Raw genomic sequence first — 23509 nt, 5'->3', positions numbered from 1 at the left:
TAATAACCAACGTATTATAAGGAAATATATAGAAAAACGTCAATTTTTGGACATACTTTACTCTAAGATAATCATAAAAAAAAATAAGATTAGCTTTAACACTACACTAAATATCTTTAAAAACAGCCTAACTTTGAAAACATTATCTAATCGTTCCTAAGAAAGCTATGAAATTCATAGTATCAGTAGACCTGATAACTGGTCACAGGATCATCATAAAATTCTAAAGTAAATTTGGTATGTTAGTGTACTTCAAACAACAAAGTGGTTTAAAATTAAGGAGAGGAATTGACAAACAAACTGACTTTTTGGGAATAATTACAAAAAAACTAATTTTCGAATAATATTTTCGTGTTTTATTATTTTAAAAATTATTCAAAATTAAAATATTAAATAATCTGATCAAGTCGTCGTCGCAAGAAAAACGCCCTGAAGAACAGAACTCTTAAAGACTGTATCCTTTAACTTCTTTACCATGACAATTTGTTTTGATTTCATAACTCACCATCCGAAATCCTTATCACAAGTATCCACCACAAACCAGAATTACTCACAAGTCCTCGCAGTTCTATATGATGTTACAGATTTCGGCTTGATCTGCGGATTAAGTCGAATGGCCGTTTGGTTTTTCGTTTATTGTTCAGAGAGTGTTTACACGCTTATGGTTTTTTGTTGTAGTATACAATAGACACTTAACGATTTCCATGTAATGTAGTCATTTAGTTAAATGTAATGTAGCAAATTGTTAGGTGTCCTCTTGAGTTGCGATTGCATCATTAATATATAACTTGATTTTGTTTTTGGCGCGCTAAACGTAAAGCTTAAAATTTAATCATGTTTGTTGATTGTTCGCGTAAACAATGAACCTTAAATGAAATACTTAAAAAAAGATCGCATGAAACAATGTGTGTTTTCTTCTGTTTGTGTGGGTGTGTGTGCTTGTGTGTGTGTGAGAGCGTTGGTCGCATTTGGCAGCTTGATGAGATCGCAGGATGGGAATCAGGACCTCTTGCTCCTCCAGCTGCTCGTCACGATGCCAACTCCAGCTCAACGGCAGCCAAATTAGGAAACGATAAACAAACTGGAAAAATAGAATACACTTTTAATAATTATTTCGGAAGATCTATCAATCTAAAAGCAGTCCAATATTAACATTTAAATGGTAACTCGAACAACCAGTTATCTTAAAATGAGCTAAGGAAAATAAATTCTAATTTATCTTCTTTATATAGATTAATATATGTATGTACATAACAAAATATAATGAAAGGAATGTTTATAATAGCGTTACACACTGCTTGTCAAATTTATAAAACTCTTTTGTAGGCTATAAAGATATCAACTTGTGAGTCACAAAAATCACAAATGGTTTACTGAAAGCTTTATGACGAATAAGACGTCACATGCTTTAGAGATTAAAGTACTGGAACCGCATTTTAAGTGTTTTAGTTTCTGTTTTTAAATATATTTTTCAAGTTATATCTATGTTATAAATGAATAGTCTGAAAATCAGTCAGATTCGTACTCTCCTTTTTCCTTAACTCATTTTAATTATAAGATAACTTCTTGTATCCCTGAATTTCTTACTCACTTTTTTCTCAACTCATCGAACGCAATTTGGACCCGCCTGCGGATGGGTTCCCTTGGCGTCCAGCGTCCAGCAAGCGTCCCCGTCTACTTGTTGTTGATGGACAGCCGCTCGACGCTGGCGAGCAGCTCGTCCGCGGTCTGCGACACGACCTGCTCCTGGTCGTCGCTGGTGCTCAGGTTCTGCAGGCGCTTCTCCAGCGCCGAGAGATCCTCCAGCTCGCGCTGCTGCTTCACCATGTAGCGCAAGATCAGCGTGGTCAGCATGCACATGTCCTCCAGGATCTTGGCCGTTTCCGGCGTGGGATGATCGTAGCGATTGCGCAGCAGCCGCAGCTTGGCCTCGGCCAACTCCAGCGGTGACTTGTTGCTGCGATCGTACATGTGGACACTGGCGCCGCCCTGCAGCAGCACGCCGACCACAATGTTAAAGTTATTGGAGCTGGCCGAGATCACAGCCAAATGGAGGGGAGTATTCCCCAGCGAGTCCACGACATTCGGATTGGCGCCGTACTTGAGCAGCTGCTGGACAATGGGTATGTAGCCGCGACAGGCGGCCAGATGCAGCGGACTGCGATTGTACTCGTCGGCGGCATTGGGATTAGCTCCGCCCTCCAAAATGCGGTTGAGCAGCTCGATGTTGCAGGTGGAGGCGGCGGTGCGCAGCTTGCGGCCGTTCGACTGGACGATTATGTTGCTGTAGCTGTAGGAGTGCTTCAGCCGCTGCATCCGCGGCCGCATCTTGAAGCTCTTGCTGCCCGAGGGCAAAGTGCTCGGATGGATCAGGCTGGGCAGATACTCGGCATTGGGCGCATTCGGATTCAGCGGCAGGGGCGGCAGGTGCGGCAGGGCGAAGTGCTCGCCCCGGTCTCTGCTCAGCTGGAATGATGCATTTGCATTCGCTGCAGCGCTGGGATTCGAACTCAGGTTCAGGTTAAGGTTCAGGTTGAGGTTGATGTTCATGTGCGGCCACTCGCCGTGCGTGTTGGGCGACGAGGTGGGCGTGGGCGGCATCGCCGGCGGCGGCGGCGTTATCATAATGCCCTTGGACGCGCTGGACGCTGGCGTGGGCATGGGCATGGGGGTCGATCTGGCCAGGATCGGCGGCATCGACATCTCCAGCATCTCCTCCTTGGCCTCCACGCCGGAGGTGGATGCGGAATCGCTGTTGGTGGCCGCGGCCATTTGTCGCTCGGTTTACTCGGATTGCCTGCGCCTCGTCGTTGCCCGCGATGCAGTGCGTCTGTCGTCCTGGTTCCGGTGTTCCGGTGTGCGGTCCTTTTCGGCGAAAAAACTCTTCCCAGGCACGCGCTGCTTATTTTCCTGTCTGTATTGTTTGTTTATTTTTGCTTAGTTTCTGGCCTGCTCTGGTCACTCTGTTGTGGTGTATTTTTAAGTATTTTATAGTATCTACCGTATATATCGTGTTGTTTTCAGATGACGCCAATTGTTCAATCGACCCGCTAGATGGCGCGTAAAATACACGTTTATTTTACATTTTCAAGGCGCTATCTACATTAAGGCTGGGTAAAAAACTGAAAAGCCCTTTTTATCGATGGTCAGTGGTGGGAAAGGTACCGCTTTTATGTACCTAGCTAAGGTACTTGAGATATTTTAGTAAATTTAAAAAGATTTCACATTTTAGTTAATCTAAAGTTATTTTATATGTTTTACAATTCTCTGCTGATTAAATAATATAATTTTTATATTGTAAATTTCTTATATATGTATTTTCAATGACAATCTCGGGCTGTATGTAAACTGTAAATCTGTAAACTGTATGTCAGATTTAGAAAACTTTAAATAATATGATATAGCTAAGGTACTTAAATATTTAAATTAATTTAAAAGGATTTTTCATATTAATTTTTAGTAGTTTTGTAAGTGTTAAAATTCTCTGCCGTCTTTGTGACTTGCTTAAAGAATATATTTTGTATTTTGTAAATAATATCTTATATTTTATGTTCAATGATTTCTTGGGTTAAACTAAATGTCAGGAAAAAGTTTAAATAACTTGATATAAAAAGCAATTAGTTTTAAATTAGCTAGTATCAATTAAACCAATTAAATCATTTTTGTAACATTCCAAAGCAACCCGTCAACTCAATTCGAATCAATTAAAAAACCCGTTTAAACACTTAAAAAGTTTTATTCAAAAATTCGTGCTCGACTACATACATATATATTCATTTTCTAACAAAGCGGCACGGAATGTTTGTTATCCATTTATACGATTCAACTCGCAATTCAATTGGAGGGTTACATAAAATACATGGGCATTGATAATACAAAAAGTACGCGAATTTCAAAATAATGTGATAGGATGGTACCTTCTTTAATATAATAACACAACATGCAAAGCGTAATTCGTTTGGTAATCCTGGAGATAAAGCCTCGGAAGTGGGGAGAATCAAAGAACGCTTAGGGAAACGCAATTTTCCAGTTGGGGCGTACAAAACACAGACTATTTTTTCAGGCTGGGTGGTGGGTGGATTTCGGTGTTTTGAGTGGGGCTGATTTAGACCGCAGAAAAGGTGCTTAACGAAAATGAACGGGGCGAAACGAATCTAAAGTACACACAGACAAGAGTCGAAAGGATCCCTCTGAGATAAAAGAGATCTCTACAGCAAATGCGGTCTAAATCCGTCTTGCATGCTATTTCAGGAAGTTGATCGTCTCGATTATCTTGTTCCGATTGGCGTGCATATAAGCCTTGGTGTGCCACAGCATGTTGATTAGCTTCTGGTCATCCTTTTCGTCCATGGCGATGTCCTCGCTCAGCTGTGGATTGAACCTAAAGTAGGGTATGCCAATGGTGCTGCACCAGGCGCGAGCTCTGTCCACCACTCTTCCATCAGAGCAGGTGGCCTGATCCACCAGCAAATTACCTGGGAAACACAAACATTTCAATTAAAGAAAACCCTCTAAATCCACTTTAAAATTCTCACCAATGGTGGAGATGCCGTAGGCCAGTTTGGCCGTATCCCAGATGCTTTCCGGTCGGAAGACATCGATGTCCTTGAGCTCGGTCACCGGAATGTGTCCCGTGCCCAGCGACATCACCACGGATACGGGAATGGCCTCCGACTCGCGACCAGCACTGCGCAAAGCCATATTGTACTCGTGGATCTCGGTCATGGCATCCAATGTGGGGTTGTTGGCTATCAAACCGCCATCCAGAAAGCGACCAAATGCGCGGAAATACGAAGGCGCAGCTCCAGTGGCGCGGGCAGCACGCCAGACCAATTGCTCACTTGGCGGCGGCGGAGGAATCCGACGATTGTCTAAAGAAAATAGGGAAATTATATCGAATCTTTCTATATTCATACTAGAGCCCTGCATGAATCATTCAATTTTTGTTTTATCATAGTATGCCATGAAATTATTGATCTGTTTAATTCAATTCTATGTGAAATAAATTAAATGTTTTTCTAATTCATTTCGAATTGAAAGAATCAATGAATAATTTTTATGATTTTTTTGAATTTGTGCTTTCTTTTGAGAACAAAAAATGGAAAATTTTTAATAAATCAATGTTATCTGCATAGTAAATAAAATTCAGGCAGATTTAATTACTAAATTATGGCCCTTTCTTCTTCAAAGGAAATTGTCTTTTAAATTATTTCGGAATTCATGCCATTCATTCATTCAATTCTATTAAACTTAAAATTCATATAAAACAAAAAAAATAAAAATAATTCATTGATCCATTCATGCACGGCTCTAAATTATACTCATATCTCTTACTTATGGAAGTCACAATGCCCAGAATGTCACTGGCACTCGTGTAGTTGCGGAACAGATGCAGATCGACAGGCTTGCGATCCGCCATCACACCGGTGACCATGATCTTTGGGTGCTTAATGTCCGTCATCACGTTGAACTCTCCCAGTTGGTCCTTTAAAATGGACTCGAAAAAGTCGCTGTTGTAGGGCCGCGAACCCACGAAGCACTGCTCCTTCATGCGTAGATATAGCCCCATGCACTGGCGCATCGTTTTGCCGCAGCCTAATGCCAATGCCAGAATTCCACCCGTGCTGGTGCCGGCAATCCAGTCGAACATGTGGATGATGGGAGTGCGCGAAAGCTTCTCGATTTCGAGCAGCATTTGTACCAGGACCAGACCGCGAATGCCGCCGCCATCCAGGCAGAGGAGTCGTCCACGACCGTATGGTTTATCGCCTATTTCCGCTGCAATGGGCGAAGTGGGCGATGGCAGCTGCTCCGGACTAATTGAAGCAGGCGTTGCCGAACCACTGGCCAAACTGCCCGAAGAGGTGTCCTTCTTCATCTCATCCGCATTTACTTTGGTGGTGAACATGCCCAGCAGGGCATCCATTATGCTCTGGCCCTTCAATTCCTTCTCCGTGTCGACCACAACTGGTTTTCTGGAATAAAAATCAAATTTATTTATGTGTAAGTTTCGGAATTTGACACAAATGTTAAAAACATGTAAAACTGTATTTTACAGTGTGAGCAAAGTTTTTGACATGTGTGTCAAAAACAAAAGTGTTAGAATATGAAAAATAATTGTTAGCACGCACAGCTCACTTGTGTTTTTTTGCCAATGTGTTATTAACACGGCGTGTTTTTTACACAAATGAAAATTACATTTTATGGACATTGACGAATCGAAGGAAAAATGAATAATTAATATTGTTATTGTTATTTTTAACCGTTTCAAAGAAAATATGAATGTTTTCAACTACAGAAAACCGTGAATTTTTTAGTTCAACATATATTTCTGACGATTTAATGTCAAAAACTCATTGTGTTAAAAACACGTTGTGTAAAAAACACGTCGTGTAAATAACACAAATAAACTGTGTGTGTTATTTATGTTTCTAACAGAGTGTGCTATTTCCCGAGCCCTGCTTTTAAGTTATTTCTTACTGTGCTGGTGGCGGTTTCTCCAGTAATCCATTCGCAGCTGCTCCCAGGAAACCGCCCATCACTTGGCGACTGGTGCTGGCCAGCATGTTTTCAATATGCTCGCGCTGTTCCACGGATTCTGGGGCCTCTGGCGGTATGCCATTGTAGTTGCCCTTGGCATTGCATCCCGGCGGGCACTTTGAGCCACCTTCCTTGCAGCGCTTCGCACCCACCGAGTGCAGGATGTACAGTATTTCGTCCTCCTTGTTGCCACTGGCATCGTTTCCCACCATGTGACGCGGGCTCTTGCCATCCTTGTTCTTCAGGTTGATGTCACACCCGAAGACCACCAGGCACTGGACAATCGGCACCAGTTTCTTCTCAATAGCGATATGCAGAGCGGCGTTGCCCTCCTTGTCCAGCACATCAATATCGGCATCGTGGGCCAGCAGAGTGACGACGCACTCGAATCGATTCCTGGCCACCATCACGTGCAAAGCGGTGCGTCCTTCAAAGTTGGTAGAGTTCACATCGCAGCCCTCCATGATGAGGGCGTGCAGGGTTTCCCTAGAGGAACACCAGTGCAAAGGAGTGCCGCCATGTTTCATATCCTGGGTATACAGCTTGCTTATGTTGGTGCGCAGAAACGAGGAGACCGAAGTGGGTGCCGCTGTCTTGTACAGCTTGCTGATGTTCTTGGCATTCTGATTGACATCGGCGCCAGCCAAAAGCAGAGCCTTCACGTTCTCCGGCTTGTCTGCCAGGCAGGCGATGTGCAGAGGTGTGTAGCCATCCGAGTTAAGGTGATTCAGATTCACTGTGCTTTTGTCCGTGATGAGCTGCGAATATATAGTTTAAAATTATAGTTGAATTGTATATAGATTAGAGCCCTGCGTGAATCATTAAATTTTTGTTTTATCATAGTATGGCATGAAATTTATGATTTGTTTAATTCAATTCTATGTGAAATAAATTGAATGTTCTTATAATTTATTTAAAATTGAATGAATGAATGAATAATTTTTATAAATTTTTTGAATTTGCCAGATTTTTGTTGTGCTTTCTTTTAAGAAAAAGAATTGGAAAATTATTAACAAATCAACGTTAACTGCATAGTAAATAAAATTCAGGCAGATTTAATCACAAAATTATGGCCCTTTCATCTTCTAAAGAAATTGTCGTTTGAATTATTTCAAACTAAAAATTCAAATTCATTCAATTCTATTAAATTCTCATCAATTCTAATTAATTCATTTATATAAAACAAAAAATTCAAAATAATTCATTGAATCCATTCATGCAGGGCTCTAATATAGATTAGCTACCCACATTGATAATTTCCTTGGTGGTGCTGGCGGCATAGTGAAACACCGAATTGCTGTTGATATCCAAGTGCTCCAGCTTGCTCAGCGGCAGCAGCATCTTGACCATCTCTATGTGGCCCTGTTTGATGGCCAGCTGGAAGGGCGACATCAGCGATGTGGGATCCGCATAGTCCACGCACTGCAGCATCTTGGGATTGCTGATATAATCCACCAGATTGAAGTAGGCAATCATGTGGGACAGCGTCCACGAGGGATTCTCGGCCAGAGCATCGCAGGCCTTTTGCAAGCCATTCACATTGTAGTACTGCAATTATTCTTAGGTTAATAGTATTCCTATTTCCCCCTAATCTCCCCTAGAACCTCTTTCACAATGCTGACAAAGACGGGCAGCCTCTGGAGGAAGGCATTGAACCGCTCCTCGGCTTCCTGCTGCACTGGCGAGCGGTACAAACTGAAGGATGTGGTATTCGAGTCCGAGGTGGGTCGCTGCAGGATGATCTCATAGACGGCACGCTTGTCCTGGCTATTAAAGGGCGGTGCAAAGAGGACCATGGCATCGTCGCGTGCCATCACTTGCAGGGTTCCCAGCGACTCGCTCTTGATCTCCAAGACCTTGTTGGCCGGCTGATCGCCACCCAACAAGCGCTGCAGAACTGTAAGAACACATAGTCATTAGATAAGAGGTCTTAAGAAGGCTTATTCACGGGACAATCACACAATCAGCTAGTCTACTAAACGGCAAAACGACATGGAAACAAGGAGGGGTAATGATTGAAGGGAGTACCGAAACCGGAGGCCAGGGCTCCAAAGGAAATCCACGACATGATTCAGGGGAGCGGAATGGATGCGGCTGCGGATGCTGAACTTGAACTTTGATCGGCTAATCGGATGAGCTGGCTAATGCGAATGCGAATGCGGTGAACCTGACAGAGAAATAATGGCCAGTTTGTTAGTTACATGGGGATGTGTGTGGGTAAATTTGCGGCTGCCGCTGCCAAGAATCAATAGTACACATCTCTGGCCAATGGCAAGTGAACAGATCACCCCATTTTCCGTGCTTTCCCGCTTTCGAGCTGACGAGGCTAATCAATAAAATGAGTGTCGCAGGAATGTTGATTGTTCTGTGGGTCAGTTACTCAAGTTTATGGCGTGAAAAAATGATGCGTAATTTTCCAGACCACCAGTGCCAACACATATTCTGTGCCTTAATCGGTAAACCCTTTTATTAGCTGACCGTTGAACATTTTACTGCTCCGATTTTAGGTTTCCTTAGCGCACAATTCCAGTTATTTTCACTTTGAAATTTTTGCAACGGAAAATACAACGAGCTGTTTTTTTGCAGCTTTTTTATTAGTGGTGGTGATTTTTGACAGTGACGGTAAATGCGAAGTGCGATAGTTCCGAAGAGTGTCTCCGCTAGGGGAGGAGTGTGCATCGACTAAAACAGAAGGGTATTCCCTAAACTGTTTAATTACTAAAGTTGACAGCAATTGAGGGCAGCTGTTATGTGTATAAAATTATTAATAAGGTAAAATAAACTTGAAAAATATTTCCCAATTCGATTTTAAAAATAAACTTTTCGTTCTGCTTATACAAAAACCTTACAACGATTAAGCAAAACATTCGTTAGTTTGCTTAACAGTTTAGGGAAACTCCTAAAAATGTATAAGAATGGACAAGCCGCGAAATTAACAAATACATTAAAATTGTTGGAATTATGATTTGGAATTGTCCGCTACGATTGCACAATTAACAGTGTACAATAAATAGAGTTAAAATGAAAATTGCATAGCTCTCCACAGTCGTTCTAACATTTCTGTTAAGAAATGGCAGCTGCTAAGCACACCGATGTTTCCAAAAGTTTTAGACGATAGATTATCCCACCCCTAACCGATGACCGTCTCTAGCCGATGAGTCCACCTCTAATCGCCATTGCTGCCAGACGAAATTTTTTCGAGCAAAAAAAGTCTCTGGTGAAAATCGTGAAAAACTAAGAAGAAACGTGCAGTTTCAGGTGGAAAATAGACTTTAAATTAGCGCTTACTTCTGTGAGTCAGTGAAAAGTGTTGGTGCAGAGGTAAGTGCAGTAAATGGAGGTGAAAAAGCATGCGAAAGAAATGCTGGGGCCGGCGGAATATTGATTTTTTCCCATCGGCTAGAGACGCCACCGGCGGCAGCGCGATAAGAACCCGTGAAAAGGAAAAGAAAAGGGGGTGCTGCGCTGGACGGCCTGCGTTTTTTCGCGCACACACGCATGCATATATACCCACTGTCAGGCGAATCCAATTCTCTAATCTTTTTCTGGCATCTTGGCTACCATTTCAAGCAGAACTAATTGAAGGAAAGGCAAGATGCGCGGACGCGGCGGATTCATTCCACGTGGTGGTGGCACCACTCGCGGCGGCTACTACAACAATCGCAACTCGAGCAACTATGTGAATACCCGAACCCAGGGCAATTACCGCCCCAATAATGGGCGGTATGAGAACAACTACCACAACAACAACAATCGCTACAACAACAACAACAGCGGCGGCGGAGGAGGAAATAGCCACTATGACAATCGGAGCCGGGACAAGTTCAACCACCACAATTCGAGCAGCAACCGCTACGAGTCCAGCTCCTCGGGCCACAAGCGCAGCTACGTAAGTTGGAAAGAACTATATATATTCCCTACTATACATACATCACTCAAATTCAATAGCATATGTATCCAGTTAAAAAAGGGATTCCTATAAGATTTGGAACCACAAATTTGGTAGAAAACCTCTTCAATTATTCAAATATTTCCTTTTTAAAGAAATTATAAAATATTCGTCATAACTTTTTATCAGATCTAAATATTATCTCTTAGTAAATGTCAGACATTTTATCCACAAAGAATCTCCAATTTATCAATCGAGTAGTCCAAAACTTTTCACAATTTGAATGAAAAAATATTAGACAAGTTATCCACAAAAAATCTCCAATTTACTGCCCTTTGCATCAATCCAGTAATCCAGAACATTTCACAATTTGAATGAAAAAAATATATACAAAGAATCTCCAATTTACTGCTCTTTTTATCAATCGAGCTAATTCCCAAAACTTTTCACAATTTGAATAAAAAAAGAATAGTGCACATATAATAGATTACCCGTATATCTTATCGTAATTGGTACACAATACCGTAACTCGCATACTTTTGATCTTTGGCTTTGTATTAGATAAATATTAGCCAAGATTTTCCATGGTGTAAATAAAAGATATCTAACAGAAAACGAGATTAATCTTCTCTGACGCATTTCCTAGTTCCTCGTAGTCTTTAAAGTGCAAATATTTATGCTGCGTTTAAGCCACTCGCCAGAAAGCAAAACAAAATTAATCACAAACTTTATTTGTATTGGATTTAACCTTAAAAACCCTCATTCTATAAACAGTTCTTTGCTTATTAACAGCACACTTGCTTTCGTGGAAAATATAGGATTATAGTATATAGCTGGGGTAAAAATAATATTCCACAATTATTCACTTTTTAAATAGAATAACGTAATATATTTGTGTACAAAGTACACTGGATAATGTGCGTTTTAAATACATATTTATTTGGAATTTATATAAATCTTTATTAAACAAAAGAAACATAATAATAACCAAAAGATTCAAATCGGGATTAACAATTTTTTTTGATAAAATCATTTTAAATTCAATCCCATTGTTCTGACCGCAATTGTAAGATAGACAAATTACCTGTCTAAACACTTTCATGTGAAGATTATGAGTAATAATAGTGTCACTGCAGCAAAAGATAAAGTGAGATTTAATTTTATGTCTGTTGGTTTAGAAGAAAATGAGTGATGTATGTGTTACCCAAAATCCATTTATTTATATATATTCATTATGAAATCTATTTTTATCTGATTTATGTCTAGGACTCATCTCGCGATCGCAGCGATGACCGCAAACGCCCGCGCCAAGACGTAAGTTATACTTTGCCCCAATTCCAATTTTAATAGCACGCCATTCCGAAGGTCTATATATTAATTATGCATTAAGCCAATCGCCAATGAACTGTGTAATGTTAATGACTTTCCCAATATTTATAGCACTGTTTGTGAAGCTTAAACGCTGGACTGAGTTGAGCCTATCGAGCGTTAGAGCATAACATGTCCCAAAAGAGCAAACAGCGCGCGCGGACTCAAAGTTGCCAGACAAGCACTTTGGAGCACCGTCTTCTGACCATATAAATCTATATAAATCTGTGTGTTGTCCATAGCATCGACTGCGGGGCGGCATCATATAGATAATGACTTTGCAGCGACCGATCGATCGATCTGATCCGATCCGAACTGAACTGAACCACACATATAATGCGAAAGAAATCAAAAACTTCTGTAGAGAACCGTTGAAGCGATTGAAGCGATTTTGATCCGTAATCTCTTGTATATCTTATGTACCATCAGCTGTCAAATTTTTCCCCATACCGAATGTCGAAGGTCGGTTATCAATCCGAGCAGAGAACATAGAAATCTATCAGTGTGTACATCCGCATATGCATTATATAATAATATATCGATCCAAATCTAAGTAGCTAAGCTATAAGCGTATAAGGTTTCTCCATCATGCTACCCATGCTACACACAAAACACGCTGCAGGAAATCAATATATCAAAATAACGGCATATTGCGAACTATATAATATAACCCACAACCAATCCAATCAGATAATCAGATCAGAAATCAGAATCAATATCAGTCTGTAGCTCTATATAGCAATTCTTTTCATTCAACAACTCTATATATGTTTTATATATAAATAGAAATATAAATCTACCACCTATATATATTTCGATATATGATATTTGATACAAAAATCTGAAAATCAACCAAATCAAAACAAAGCTCCTACACACCTTCCTACTCATCAATCGTCAATAGGATTACCGTCGCACGTCTTCGTCGAATGATCGCAGCGATCGACCCTCGTCCTCGTCGCAGAACATTGGCTCCTCGTCGTCGAACTATCATCAGCGCAGCAGCACCGGCGGCGGTGGCAATAACGGCGGCGGCGGCGGGAGCTCGAGCTCCTATCGCCAGCGCGATGATTCCACCAGCGGCGGCAGCCGGCACCAGCAGCGGGACGGATCGATGGGTCCGCCGAAGCGGATGATGCGCAGCGTGGCCGGCACCAACTATATAAGCCGACCCCGCGGCACAATGTCGATGAGGGGCGGCATGATGCGCACTGGGATGCGGGTGGGAGCCATGCGCGTTGTGCGCACTCGCCCCAACGAGTCGAATGACCTCCGCACCATGCGCCGCCAGTTGCTCTATGCACAGCAGAAAGATCGGGCCCGCCTGCTCAAGATTCAGCAGCTGAAAAGGTAAATAGACCAAAAAAAAAAAATATAAAAAAACATACAAAAATCCAAAATCAATTGAGGATACACCGAACGAACTATGAAAGCAATCTGTGGTGAGATATATATAATGTGAACTGTGAGATTCAGTAAGATTCAGAATCTAAGATCTACAGGAGAGCCCTTGGTGCCAGATATTAACTGAGCGGCCTCCGGAAGAACTCCATTCTCCATAGCTCCAAGTATATAATCCGTGTGTGTATATTGTTGTGTAACTAAGTAGAACGAAAAGACACCCGACACTCCATGACAAGAACGTATTTTGTTAGTTTACCACCCAGCTTCTTCTTATGTACTAAAAAAAACACAAAAATTTGAACTTGCCTCTTCCACCAAACCAAAAACCAAACCAAAACAAACATCCTGCCACATCCTCACATGACTTCACATTCGAATTCATTCCACCCAAATGTAGCTCGTTGCGACGACAACGCCAGGGCGGTAATTCCAGCGACGAATCCAGCGGCAATGAGGACAAGGACGGCGAAGATGCTGAGAAAAGCAAGAAGAAGAAGGGCAAGGACAAGGACGCCGATGGCGATGACTCCGACGATGACGACGACGACGATGATGATGATGAAGACGATGATGAGAAGGACGATAAGGGCAAGAAGTCGTCGCCCGGTAAAAAGCGCAGCAAGTCGGCCAACAACGAGGACAAGAGCGACGCCGATGGCAACGAGGATGACGATGAGCACGGCGATGACGATGATGATAAGGACCTGAATGAGTCCGATCCGAAGAGCGCCAAGGCCGACGACGCCTCCGATGACGAGGATGTCAAGGTGAAGGTCGAAGGTGAGGCCGGCGATGGTGACAAGTCGGATGAAAAGGCCAAGTCGTCGGCCGACAAGTCAGGTAAGAAGAAGGACAAGGACGACGCGAAGGACTCCAAGTCAAAGAAGACGACGTCCGTCAAGAAGGAGCGCTCGTCGCGCAAGGACAAGGACGATTCGGACGATGATCGCAGCAAGGAGCGACGCAGCTCACGTCATCGGGACGAGGACCACAACAACCGCAAGCGCAGCTTCATCAAGCTCATTTGCGTCCATTGCCGCATCAAGTGTGTGACTTTCAAGGTGGGTTTTTCCTTGGTTTTCTTTTGTTCGCTCTAGTAACATTTTCTCTCTGACTTCACAGGAGTACAACTACCATCTGAACTCTCGCTCCCACAAGAACTCCATGCGCCAGGTGGCCCTCAATCAGCGAGCCGATCTGCAGCGCATGCGTGCCCGCCAACGCACCACACAGCGGGAGATCGAGGAGAACGCCAAGGAGGAGCACGAGTCGCGCTACTGCCGCCTTTGTCGCCTGGCCTACCGCCAGCCAAAGAATCTCCACCAGGCCTCCGAGCACCACAAGACCATCAAGAAGTTCTTGATGCCCTACTGCGGCTCCTGCCACTTGGCCTTCAAGAACGCCATGCTCTACGAGAACCATCGCTGCTCCCTGGAGCACATTAGGGTGAGTGAGTTTACATTTTAATGATTATCCAACGAGAATCTAATGCCTATTTAAAAAGAGTATCTGGGTAAGAATTTCTCAATTAGATTGTCTTCAAACTCTGATATTTCGTAGAGAATGCCTTTGTTATCATCAAAAATTTTTTTTAAATTTTTTGGTGCTTCATCAACGTTGCTATGAATTTTTTAAGTTAGGATCCTAAAAAATGTTGCCATACATCAAATTAGTATATCTCGGGAACGGCTTGAAGGAACCACTTTACACGTTTGTAGACGTATATTTTAAAAAAATATTATTTTTATTTTACGTAATATTTTTTTTGGTTATAAATTTTTAATTGCGGTTTTGGAAGTCTTCTTCATCCTATAAAAATAAGTGAAATATCTCTGATTGTTTGTCTCATAACCAACTTATCTGAACCGAAGATACTTCTTCGTTCCCTTCAGTCTTTTCCAAGATATTTAATATTTTTTCAAACTATTTTATTTTTAAGGATAACCCTATTTTACTGTCATTTATAAATACCCTTAAAAGCCAACTATAAAATAATATACATGTTTTGCATACTTTGTGAAGCAAAAATATTCCCTTTCCTGAATAATTATCAAAATTATTTAAAAGATTTTAATCACCCTACAAAATGTTCCTAAGAAGACCCAATCCCTCCTGTACTTTGAAATCTATTTTTGTATTCCGTTTTTCTTGTTTAAGATTAGACTTATTAATTATGCATTTTTTTGGTTGCTTGCAGAACAAGGCCCGCAACGATGAGTCCGGATCAGATGATAGCGTGGATGAGCGTGAGATCGATTTGAATAAATTCCACACCGTGGACTCGGTGGGCGAAATCGATGTGGACATGATCGACGCCGATGTGGATGCCATGGTGATCGCGGCGGAAGCCAATCTCAAGAGCGAGGATGAAGAGACCCGCAAACGCGCCCTGATTGGCCCGGACTTTATCAAGACCATCGACGCGTTCTACTGCGAGTTGTGCAACCACTATTCAAGCAAGACTGACGACGTGTCGCTGGAGGACTACACCAAGAAGCATTGCTTGCAGCATTCCCACGTCAAGGCTTTCCTGCGCCACAAGGAGGAGACCGAGAAGAAGAACAAGGCGGAGGAGGGCGATGAGGAGGACCACGATGAGGATCACAAGGGTGCCGATGATGAGGCAGAGGGCGATGAGGAGATAGATGGCAAGAATAAAGAGGATGACGACGAGGAATATGACGATGGAGATGGAGAAGATGCCGATGAGACCCACGACGAGAAGTTGTGGGAGGAGGTGGACAAGGATCTTGGAGACCTTTTGGCGGAAGTCGAGCCATTGGGGCAGCAGGAAGATGAGGAGGACGAGTCCGTGCTTAACATTGACATTGAAAGGTATGTGAAAGGAGTTGAAAATAATCATGATTATGTTATGTAACGTATGTGTGTCCACTTGCAGCGAGAAAAACAAGCTTAAAGACGCCAAAGAGGAAGCGAACGGCGATGGCGATGAGGTAGCAGCTAAAGACAACGCGCCGGTGGCCAAGTCGCCGGAGAAAAAGCCCGCTGCTGCTGCACCAGCCACGCCAACGGTCAAGACCACCGCTGCCGCCGCCAAGCAGCCGGCCAAGAAGGCAACGCCCAAGCCGGCTGCCAAAGCAGCCAAACCTGGTCCAGCTTCCACGAAGCGCAATGTCTTGGTCAGCGTGAAGCGCACATCGGCGGCCACCATTAAGGCGGCCACCAAGGCGTCCAATAATGCGGCAGCCGAGTCCAAGTGAGCGACACTTAAGCAGCAGTAATATATTAGTAATGGCAACAACCAAACCCAGTGATTGGGTTGCTACAAACATATTTCAAATATATAACTTAACTATAATGTGCTCAAAATAAGTGTGTGCACACGAATGCCGAACCAGAGCTGCTCTGTCATCTGGCCACCGAGCCCAGCCTGCTTAATAAATGTCTAGACCTAACTAAACCAACCTGTACCAGCGTGTTGTTGTCTCTATATATGGCGATTGTGCATGTGGAGTTGGAGAGTACCTTTCTTGTACCTTTCGCCGTGCCACTCGAGCGCTTCCAGTTGGGCCTTTCTAAAATGGCCAAGGCTCTGGCCACCTGGCCACCACCAAACAATGGCAGAGAAATGCCTGGCGGTCGCCAATTTGTTGGCCCCTTCAAGGTGCTCGCATGTAATTGTCAGCTGCTATATTCACAGCCGAGAAATGGCACGCTAAATGAGATTAAAAGGCGCAGACAGATTTTGCTTCGAGCCCATGTGTGATAAGGTTGGGTATAAGAAAGCAATTCAAGCAAACAAAGATGTCTTTTTTACTTTCACAGATGTGGGATACTTATTTGGAAATAGTTTTTGCTAACTAAACGGTTAAGATTAAAAAGTAACCCATGAATATTAATTGATTACAAATTAATTACCTGCTGGTATCATTAATGTTTATTTTAATTATGTTAATATTTATATATAATAGTTTTAAAGTTCTCTATTATTTTTAAAAAATTGTGGAATATTAACTCTACATTAATTTAATGAATTAATTTTTACTTTTTAAAGAATTATGTTTTTGGAACTTGAAAATCACATTTTCGAAACGTTATTCAGGGGAACCTAGTTTAGAGGTCATGTATTGACCTCGTATCACTTGGCGTGATGCTTGCCAGCTCTTCCTGATTTCATTCGAAATGTATTTATTAACCTATTGGGCGGCACAAGTGGCTGCATGAGGCAATGTTTGCCGTTTCCGCTTGATACTTGCCACTTGGCGGTCGGCGGTTGGTGCCACAAGACAATGCCGATGTCGGTGGTAACCGAAAGGAAAATACATTTCATAATTTTTCTACATATTTCTGCCAAATTAACTTTCACCGCACGCCACATAGGATGGATGGCGATGGCGATGGCGTCTTCGTATTCGACTGTTATGCAATCTGTCACTTGATATGCGTGTTCGCCAGGTAATATCGTCGGTAGGCCTTTCTCACCTTCCGCCGATCCGATGTGATCCGTTCCAGCTTCCTTTCTACACACCGCTTTAAGTGGGGCTCAGTCAGGCAATGTCAAGTTTTGATTTGATCACTGCGCCAGCAGGTTTTCGGGTTTTATTCACCGGGTTCAGGTCCCCGAGATGCTGCTGGTTAATCCCTGGCAATCGCTCATTCAGTTCGGTTAAATTGCATTCATGTTTTGACGCTAGATTTATGCGCACATTGTTCTGTCTGTGGCTGCCACAAATCCGGTTTTTGTCTCAAGCGCCGCCGCTCCATTGTGGCCGGGTATTACTATTAACATTTAATTTGCGATTCCAACTCGATGCTGCTTTTTAGTTACGTTTTTTGTTGTGGTTTTGGCGCTTCTATTAAGAAATTTCAGCGGTGTCAGTGCAGAGAAAACAATATAATGGTCGTTATGGGGAGTTTATCAGTTATTTAAATTATGGGTTTAATTTATATAAAGTATAGTTTAATTTTAGGGATTATTAATTATATCTTTTCGTGATTTTAATAGTAAATCCTTTGAATGACATCGTATAGAATTTTACTATTATGTTGTTTTATTTTTAAAAGATTTATTATTATATTATATACCTTCATTCCTAGTAATGTAAGCCTAGATGAAAGTACTTATTTATAATATGTTAAGTTTTCTAATCTGTTGGAATCTTAACTTGAGAAAATGGGTAATTTCTTCAGTTAAATCTGGTGGATAATTATGGAAATTTCTTTAAATTTTTAAATGATCTTTAAGTGTAAATGTATATTTTTTGTGAGCTGCGACTGCTGCCATCTTCCTGTTGCTCGGGCACTTTTTGCACATGCTACGGTTTAAATGCCAAGGTGGTGAGCTTGCCGCTGGGACTCGGCGAATCCAGTTAACATCACCAGCGGGCACCCACAGATCGGTTAATGCCACGACTCGGAGCACTCGGACATATTCGCCGCGGACCCCAAGAATCAGAAGCCGAATCGCCACTCATAAATTGTGTTAAATGGAATCGTTTGACGCTCGTATTGAAATGTCAGTTGGATTGCAATTGCCACTGGATATCTTGAGATTTTTCTTTGGATCCACATCTTGCCCAGGGCCATCTCATTTCGGATGGCCAATGTGCGGGTGCGTGGCTAATTGCCGCCGTTCGCTGGCCAAATGCTTTGTTGTACACGTTTTCACATCGTTAACAATATGGTGTGTTTGTTTTATCTTTCCCCCAGGGATTATTGCTGGCGGTTTTTTCTTGTAAAAAACCTTGGCACTCAAAGGCCTGGAATTTGCATACGTTTACAAAAGCGATGAGATTATAGAAAAATGTTGGTAATGATTTGATTGTGAACATTTGTAATCTGCGATCTGTCATTGTCTTGGGATTTTGTGAAAAATTAGCGAGCCAAAGTTACAACATTGTCAACTGAGCTTTACCTTTTTATAAACATTAACCGTTTGATTTTATTTTATTTAAAACTGCTGCTATTTTTTTGGCTATGTGAAAAAACCTTATAACTATCATTTAGTTTACTTATTAGTATAGTAAATATTTTAGCACCAAGAGCCCATTATTGTATTGTGCTATTTTGGAGTCTTTTTATACGTTTTTAGTTTGAACATTAAAATTATTTTAAAAGGCAATAAATACAGCGTTTATTTTCTTGCAATAAACTTGGTCGTAAACAAGTTTTATAATATTTGTATAGTTAAGATATCAAAACAATGCTTAGAACTTGTTTGCAGCTTTCAAGTTGTAAACTTATAATTAAAGCTTAATAACATAATTATTAGGTTTCAACTTTTAATATTCCAATTATTTTCCTTTCTCTTCAAGTAAAGAATATTAATTAAGGTATTTTCGTAATAGGTATTTACTGAATTTACCCAAGCAGAATTTCTTAGATTTTTCCGAACCCCCGATAGTCCCTTGAAATGTGTGAACCGTTCGCACGGCGTTCTTTGGCGAAACCGCAAGCGCATAGGAGACAAGTTAATTGCTTGGTTTGTGGCCGGAGTTAACCATGGCCAGTTCGCGGCTAATTGGGCCAGTAGGCAAATGCACTTTATGGCCAGTGCGCTTTATGGATGATGGGCGTGCTTTTCCGTCTCGCCCCCATTATGCAATTCCCCCTTAGCAAAAACCGATACCATCTTTTGCACGCAATTCAAATCTGGGAGCAGATACCAGACATACCATACAGTAGTAGTTATAATCTAATTAAGCCAACCGATGAGGCAGATCTTCTGTGTTTCTGCACCACCATTATTCTCACGCCCAAAATGCAAATGAAGTTATCCGGGTGTGTTCGGGGGATCATAGATTGGGGATCGGGGGTCTTGGGTCTTGGGGCAGGGGTCTTTTCTTAGCATTAGCTAATGCCGACGAGTTTACACGGCTGGCTGGCTGCCTGCGACCTGTAGTGTGAAAATCTCGGCGCTTCTTATTTTTACCCATTTTATGGTTATATTTTTCAACACTCATTCATTCATTCGGGGGTCTGTCATTGTTCGTTCGCGACTTTGTATTTTGCTGATGGCTGCAACGCTTTCCCGATTTCGTCCATTAAAGTCAGCGATTTATGCTGCAATCGGTTTGGTTCGAAGAAGAGAAAAAGAAATAGACAATAAACCCAACCATCTGATTAGTGTGTAATAATCTTTTCTTTCTTTCACCGGCACCCATCCAGATACCCTATAAATATAAATAACACCGCAAGGTCGGCCAGTTGGCAGACGCCATTATGCTATATATCAATTGTCCGGACCCCCCCGACTCATTATCGGATCTGGCTTGGCGTGAATGGAAGGCATTAAATTATTGCACCGCCATCTCAGCGGGCCAGTGGGCATTATCGCTGATGCATGGACTTAGCCCGATACACAGTCCATATATTTTGGTCCAAATGACGGAGAAAATCAACATGGAGTGCTTGGGCCCGTCATTAAACGCTGCCCAGGTATTTGCGGCGATTATACAAAACACTTGTGGCCGCTATCCGAAATTAAAAACCAGGAAAAGGCCCCGCAAATCATATAACAATGCGAGTCAAAAGTCAGTCGAAAAAAGCAAAGATTCCATTTCCCCCATCCGAAAGCCAGCATGTTAGCCACGGATGGCTGCTCCTTTTGCCTCCTCGGCTCATTAGCAAATTATTTTGGCTGTCGTGCTTGTGCAGTGGGAGAAATGCAAATAAATCTGGGATGATCGAATGGCGTGAAATGAATGGATTTTTCATGATATTTTTTAGACAATTAAAAATTCAATACAAATATTATAAAATATTTTAAAAAGGAATTCTAAAATATACTCCAAAAAATTATAGGTATTCCAAATACTAAAATGTTAAGATTTATATTACCATTATGTCACTTTTATGGACCTTATACATATTTCAAATATGTTATAATTTTGAAAGAAATTAATTAATAATAATACCTTTATTTGTGGACAAACTTGTTTAATATGAATCATATCTTAAAAGTATGACCTTAATATTATTAGGGGCTGTCCATATATTACGTAATCACCAAGGGGGGGGGGGGGTCAACCAAATGATTACTCTAGTGCAAATTTTTTTTTTTTGTATGAAGAATTGATTACATGGGGGGGGGGGTCAAAAATTTCCGAAATTGTGATTACGTAATATATGGACAGCCCCTTACAAGTAATTAACATTTATCAAAGAATTTATACATTAATATTCTACATTCAGTTTTAAAGTTTCTTTTTGATTTCTTTCTGTGTTAAAGCCACGCTTCATTGGAGTTGGGCGGCCAATCCCGGACTTTGGGGCCAAAGACGGACTCGGATTGTCGCCTGGACGGATCACGAAATGTGGGGCCTTCGCTTGGGCAATTCCTTAAGCGTTTTCCATTCCGTTCGAAGCATTTTAATTGTATTTAAATGAATTAGAATGCACTTTTTCGCTTTTAGCTTGGCCGGGCTTTATGATTCATAAATTGTGCCCGGTGACGTTTATAGTCGGTTTGCAGGTTTGTTAACATAATTGAGCACTGCAGATGGAAATCTCGGATGTGGTCTAGTCAGATTGCGATAGGCTATCTCAGCTGGAGATTTGATGTTCACGAGCCAAGTTGGGTCTAAGCCGAGTTCAGATTATGGAGTCATTACCGGGTCTAAGGAGAACGCTTTTGAGCTCGATGTAAGTTTGTTTTATGTATTACCAAAAAAGTTAATTTTTCGTTTCCCACAAAAAAACAAATGTTATTAAGCTGTACTTAATTTAACGAGCATATAAATTACCTATTAATTATTTGTTGTTTACAGACAATATATATTTAATGGGAAATGGCTGTAATAAACGGGCAAATGGTGTATTAATTACAAAAAAGTAGTAATATAGTTTTTGACATGGGGAAATTACAATAAATATTTAAAATATTTATAACATTCGGTAATTTGATTATGGTGCAACTATGGTCTCACTGTGTTTTAAGTATTTTCCTGCCAATGTTTTAACATAACAAGAACACCCCTGCCAATTAGCCACATATTATTGACCAACTCCAATTAACTTGTAATGCCATCTCGGTTCCGAGTGACCGAAAATGTTAACCAGACGGGGAAGCATTCGCGGCATTTGTGAGTGAGTTACTACTGCATAACAGTAGTTCGCCGAATGGCATTTTAATTGTCACTTGCCGTTGGTAAATTACACATTATTTATTCGTAGTACTGCCATTAACATTTACCCTGTCATATGGAGCTCTTCGTGGCAATTGTGGCCACAGCTTGGCGATACATTTTCCTATCTTCGCAGGTCATTGCTGGCCACCATGGCGATTGTGCAATTTCATTGTAAGACCACTTTTCATTAACAATCCGGTGGCGAGCAAAAAACGTCAAAATACATCCACGAAGTTGCCAATTAAGATCTCGGTAAATGTTTCCAGTTTGAGTATATCAAAAAGCATATAACTAAATGTTAAGGTTGACTCCGTCTTCGTCTTCGACTGATAAATTGATACACATAAAATTTGGAGCATAAAACTGTCGCTTGGCTGTAAAAAAAACCCAGTCGAATGTGAATTGCTGAATGCAAATGCCAAAATGTGAACTGCCAGCAGCATCATCATCATCTTCTTGATCATCATTGATTTAAGTGGAGTCGACCAGAAACTGTTGCATTTCTGGTTGCTGCTGCGCAAAAAATCCAAAAAAAGTACAGCAAAAAGCACTTGAAATTAAAAGCAAAAAAAATAGGAAAAATAACTGAAGAAACAGCCATAGCATAGAAACTAATACAATAATAAATAGTAGTTAAAGAAAAGAAGATGTTGCCACTGTAGATCGCATCGTCGTCTGCTGCCGATGTTGCTGTTGCTGCTGCATGCAATGCAACAATTTCACAAGCAACACGCAGACAACTAAATGACAATGTGAACAAAGTAGCAACAACAGAGCTGTGGTAGAATTTATAATAAGTAACTCGGTTGCTTCGATCAAGCGGGTTGCGCAAAAAGAAAACGAGCCAGAGGGAGAAAAACAAAAGCTGCTGCCGCCGCAAATCTTCCACTTAATTATAAACTTATTTATTTGGTTAGCTTTGCCGCCGAACTGTCCTAATCAATTTGCTAAGGATGAGGAAATGGCAGCTTGCATCAGTGGGCAATTTCCACGGATTTCCCCAGCGCCAAACTTCACAGCTACCGTGTTAACTTTGACACCACCAACGCAAAAGCACCAAAGCCCCTAAATCGGAGCCCGGATCGGCGGACATAGCCTGGCATTAGCATTAGGTAAGCGGGCTCAATTAACCAGCACGGCAATTGCAATTGCCCAAATTGGCCACCGACTTGACTCCGTCCGTCAGCCGGAGTTCGCAATAAGTGATGCTGCAGCAGGG

At 41.6% G+C, this 23509-nt stretch overlaps 3 protein-coding genes across 5 annotated transcripts; 1 reads left to right on the top strand and 2 right to left on the bottom strand.

Annotated features, from left to right (window-relative positions):
* Positions 1–573: 573 nt before the first annotated feature.
* On the bottom strand, positions 574–2964 carry LOC108057925 (ankyrin repeat domain-containing protein 54). Its single transcript, XM_017142386.3, has 2 exons — positions 1592–2964; positions 574–1081 (listed from the first exon to the last, which is right to left on the bottom strand). The coding sequence occupies exon 1, from the start codon at positions 2770–2772 to the stop codon at positions 1675–1677; it is 1098 nt and encodes a 365-aa protein (XP_016997875.2). The 5' UTR covers positions 2773–2964; the 3' UTR covers positions 574–1081; positions 1592–1674.
* A 752-nt stretch (positions 2965–3716) lies between these two features.
* iPLA2-VIA (calcium-independent phospholipase A2 VIA) lies at positions 3717–9155 on the bottom strand. 2 transcript variants are annotated; one of them, XM_070214582.1, is made up of 8 exons: positions 9019–9155; positions 8569–8707; positions 8145–8437; positions 7789–8088; positions 6481–7298; positions 5335–5975; positions 4536–4871; positions 3717–4475 (listed from the first exon to the last, which is right to left on the bottom strand). In XM_070214582.1, the coding sequence occupies exons 2-8, from the start codon at positions 8606–8608 to the stop codon at positions 4243–4245; spliced, it is 2661 nt and encodes an 886-aa protein (XP_070070683.1). In that variant the 5' UTR covers positions 8609–8707; positions 9019–9155; the 3' UTR covers positions 3717–4242. The 2 variants fall into 2 exon arrangements, with proteins under 2 accessions (XP_070070683.1, XP_070070684.1); XM_070214583.1 differs by lacking the exon at positions 8569–8707 and having other exon boundaries at positions 9019–9151.
* A 533-nt stretch (positions 9156–9688) lies between these two features.
* Positions 9689–16626, top strand: Ciz1 (Ciz1 zinc finger protein). 2 transcript variants are annotated; one of them, XM_017142380.3, is made up of 8 exons: positions 9689–9861; positions 10114–10429; positions 11696–11743; positions 12702–13147; positions 13599–14262; positions 14324–14647; positions 15399–16036; positions 16101–16626. In XM_017142380.3, the coding sequence occupies exons 2-8, from the start codon at positions 10136–10138 to the stop codon at positions 16420–16422; spliced, it is 2736 nt and encodes a 911-aa protein (XP_016997869.2). In that variant the 5' UTR covers positions 9689–9861; positions 10114–10135; the 3' UTR covers positions 16423–16626. The 2 variants fall into 2 exon arrangements, with proteins under 2 accessions (XP_016997869.2, XP_070070564.1); XM_070214463.1 differs by having other exon boundaries at positions 10111–10429.
* Positions 16627–23509: the final 6883 nt, after the last annotated feature.

This window comes from Drosophila takahashii, chromosome 3L (genome assembly GCF_030179915.1).
Source record: "Drosophila takahashii strain IR98-3 E-12201 chromosome 3L, DtakHiC1v2, whole genome shotgun sequence".
In the NCBI taxonomy this organism is placed as follows: Eukaryota; Metazoa; Arthropoda; class Insecta; order Diptera; family Drosophilidae; genus Drosophila; species Drosophila takahashii.
This window is presented reverse-complemented; position numbering and strand designations above follow the sequence as displayed.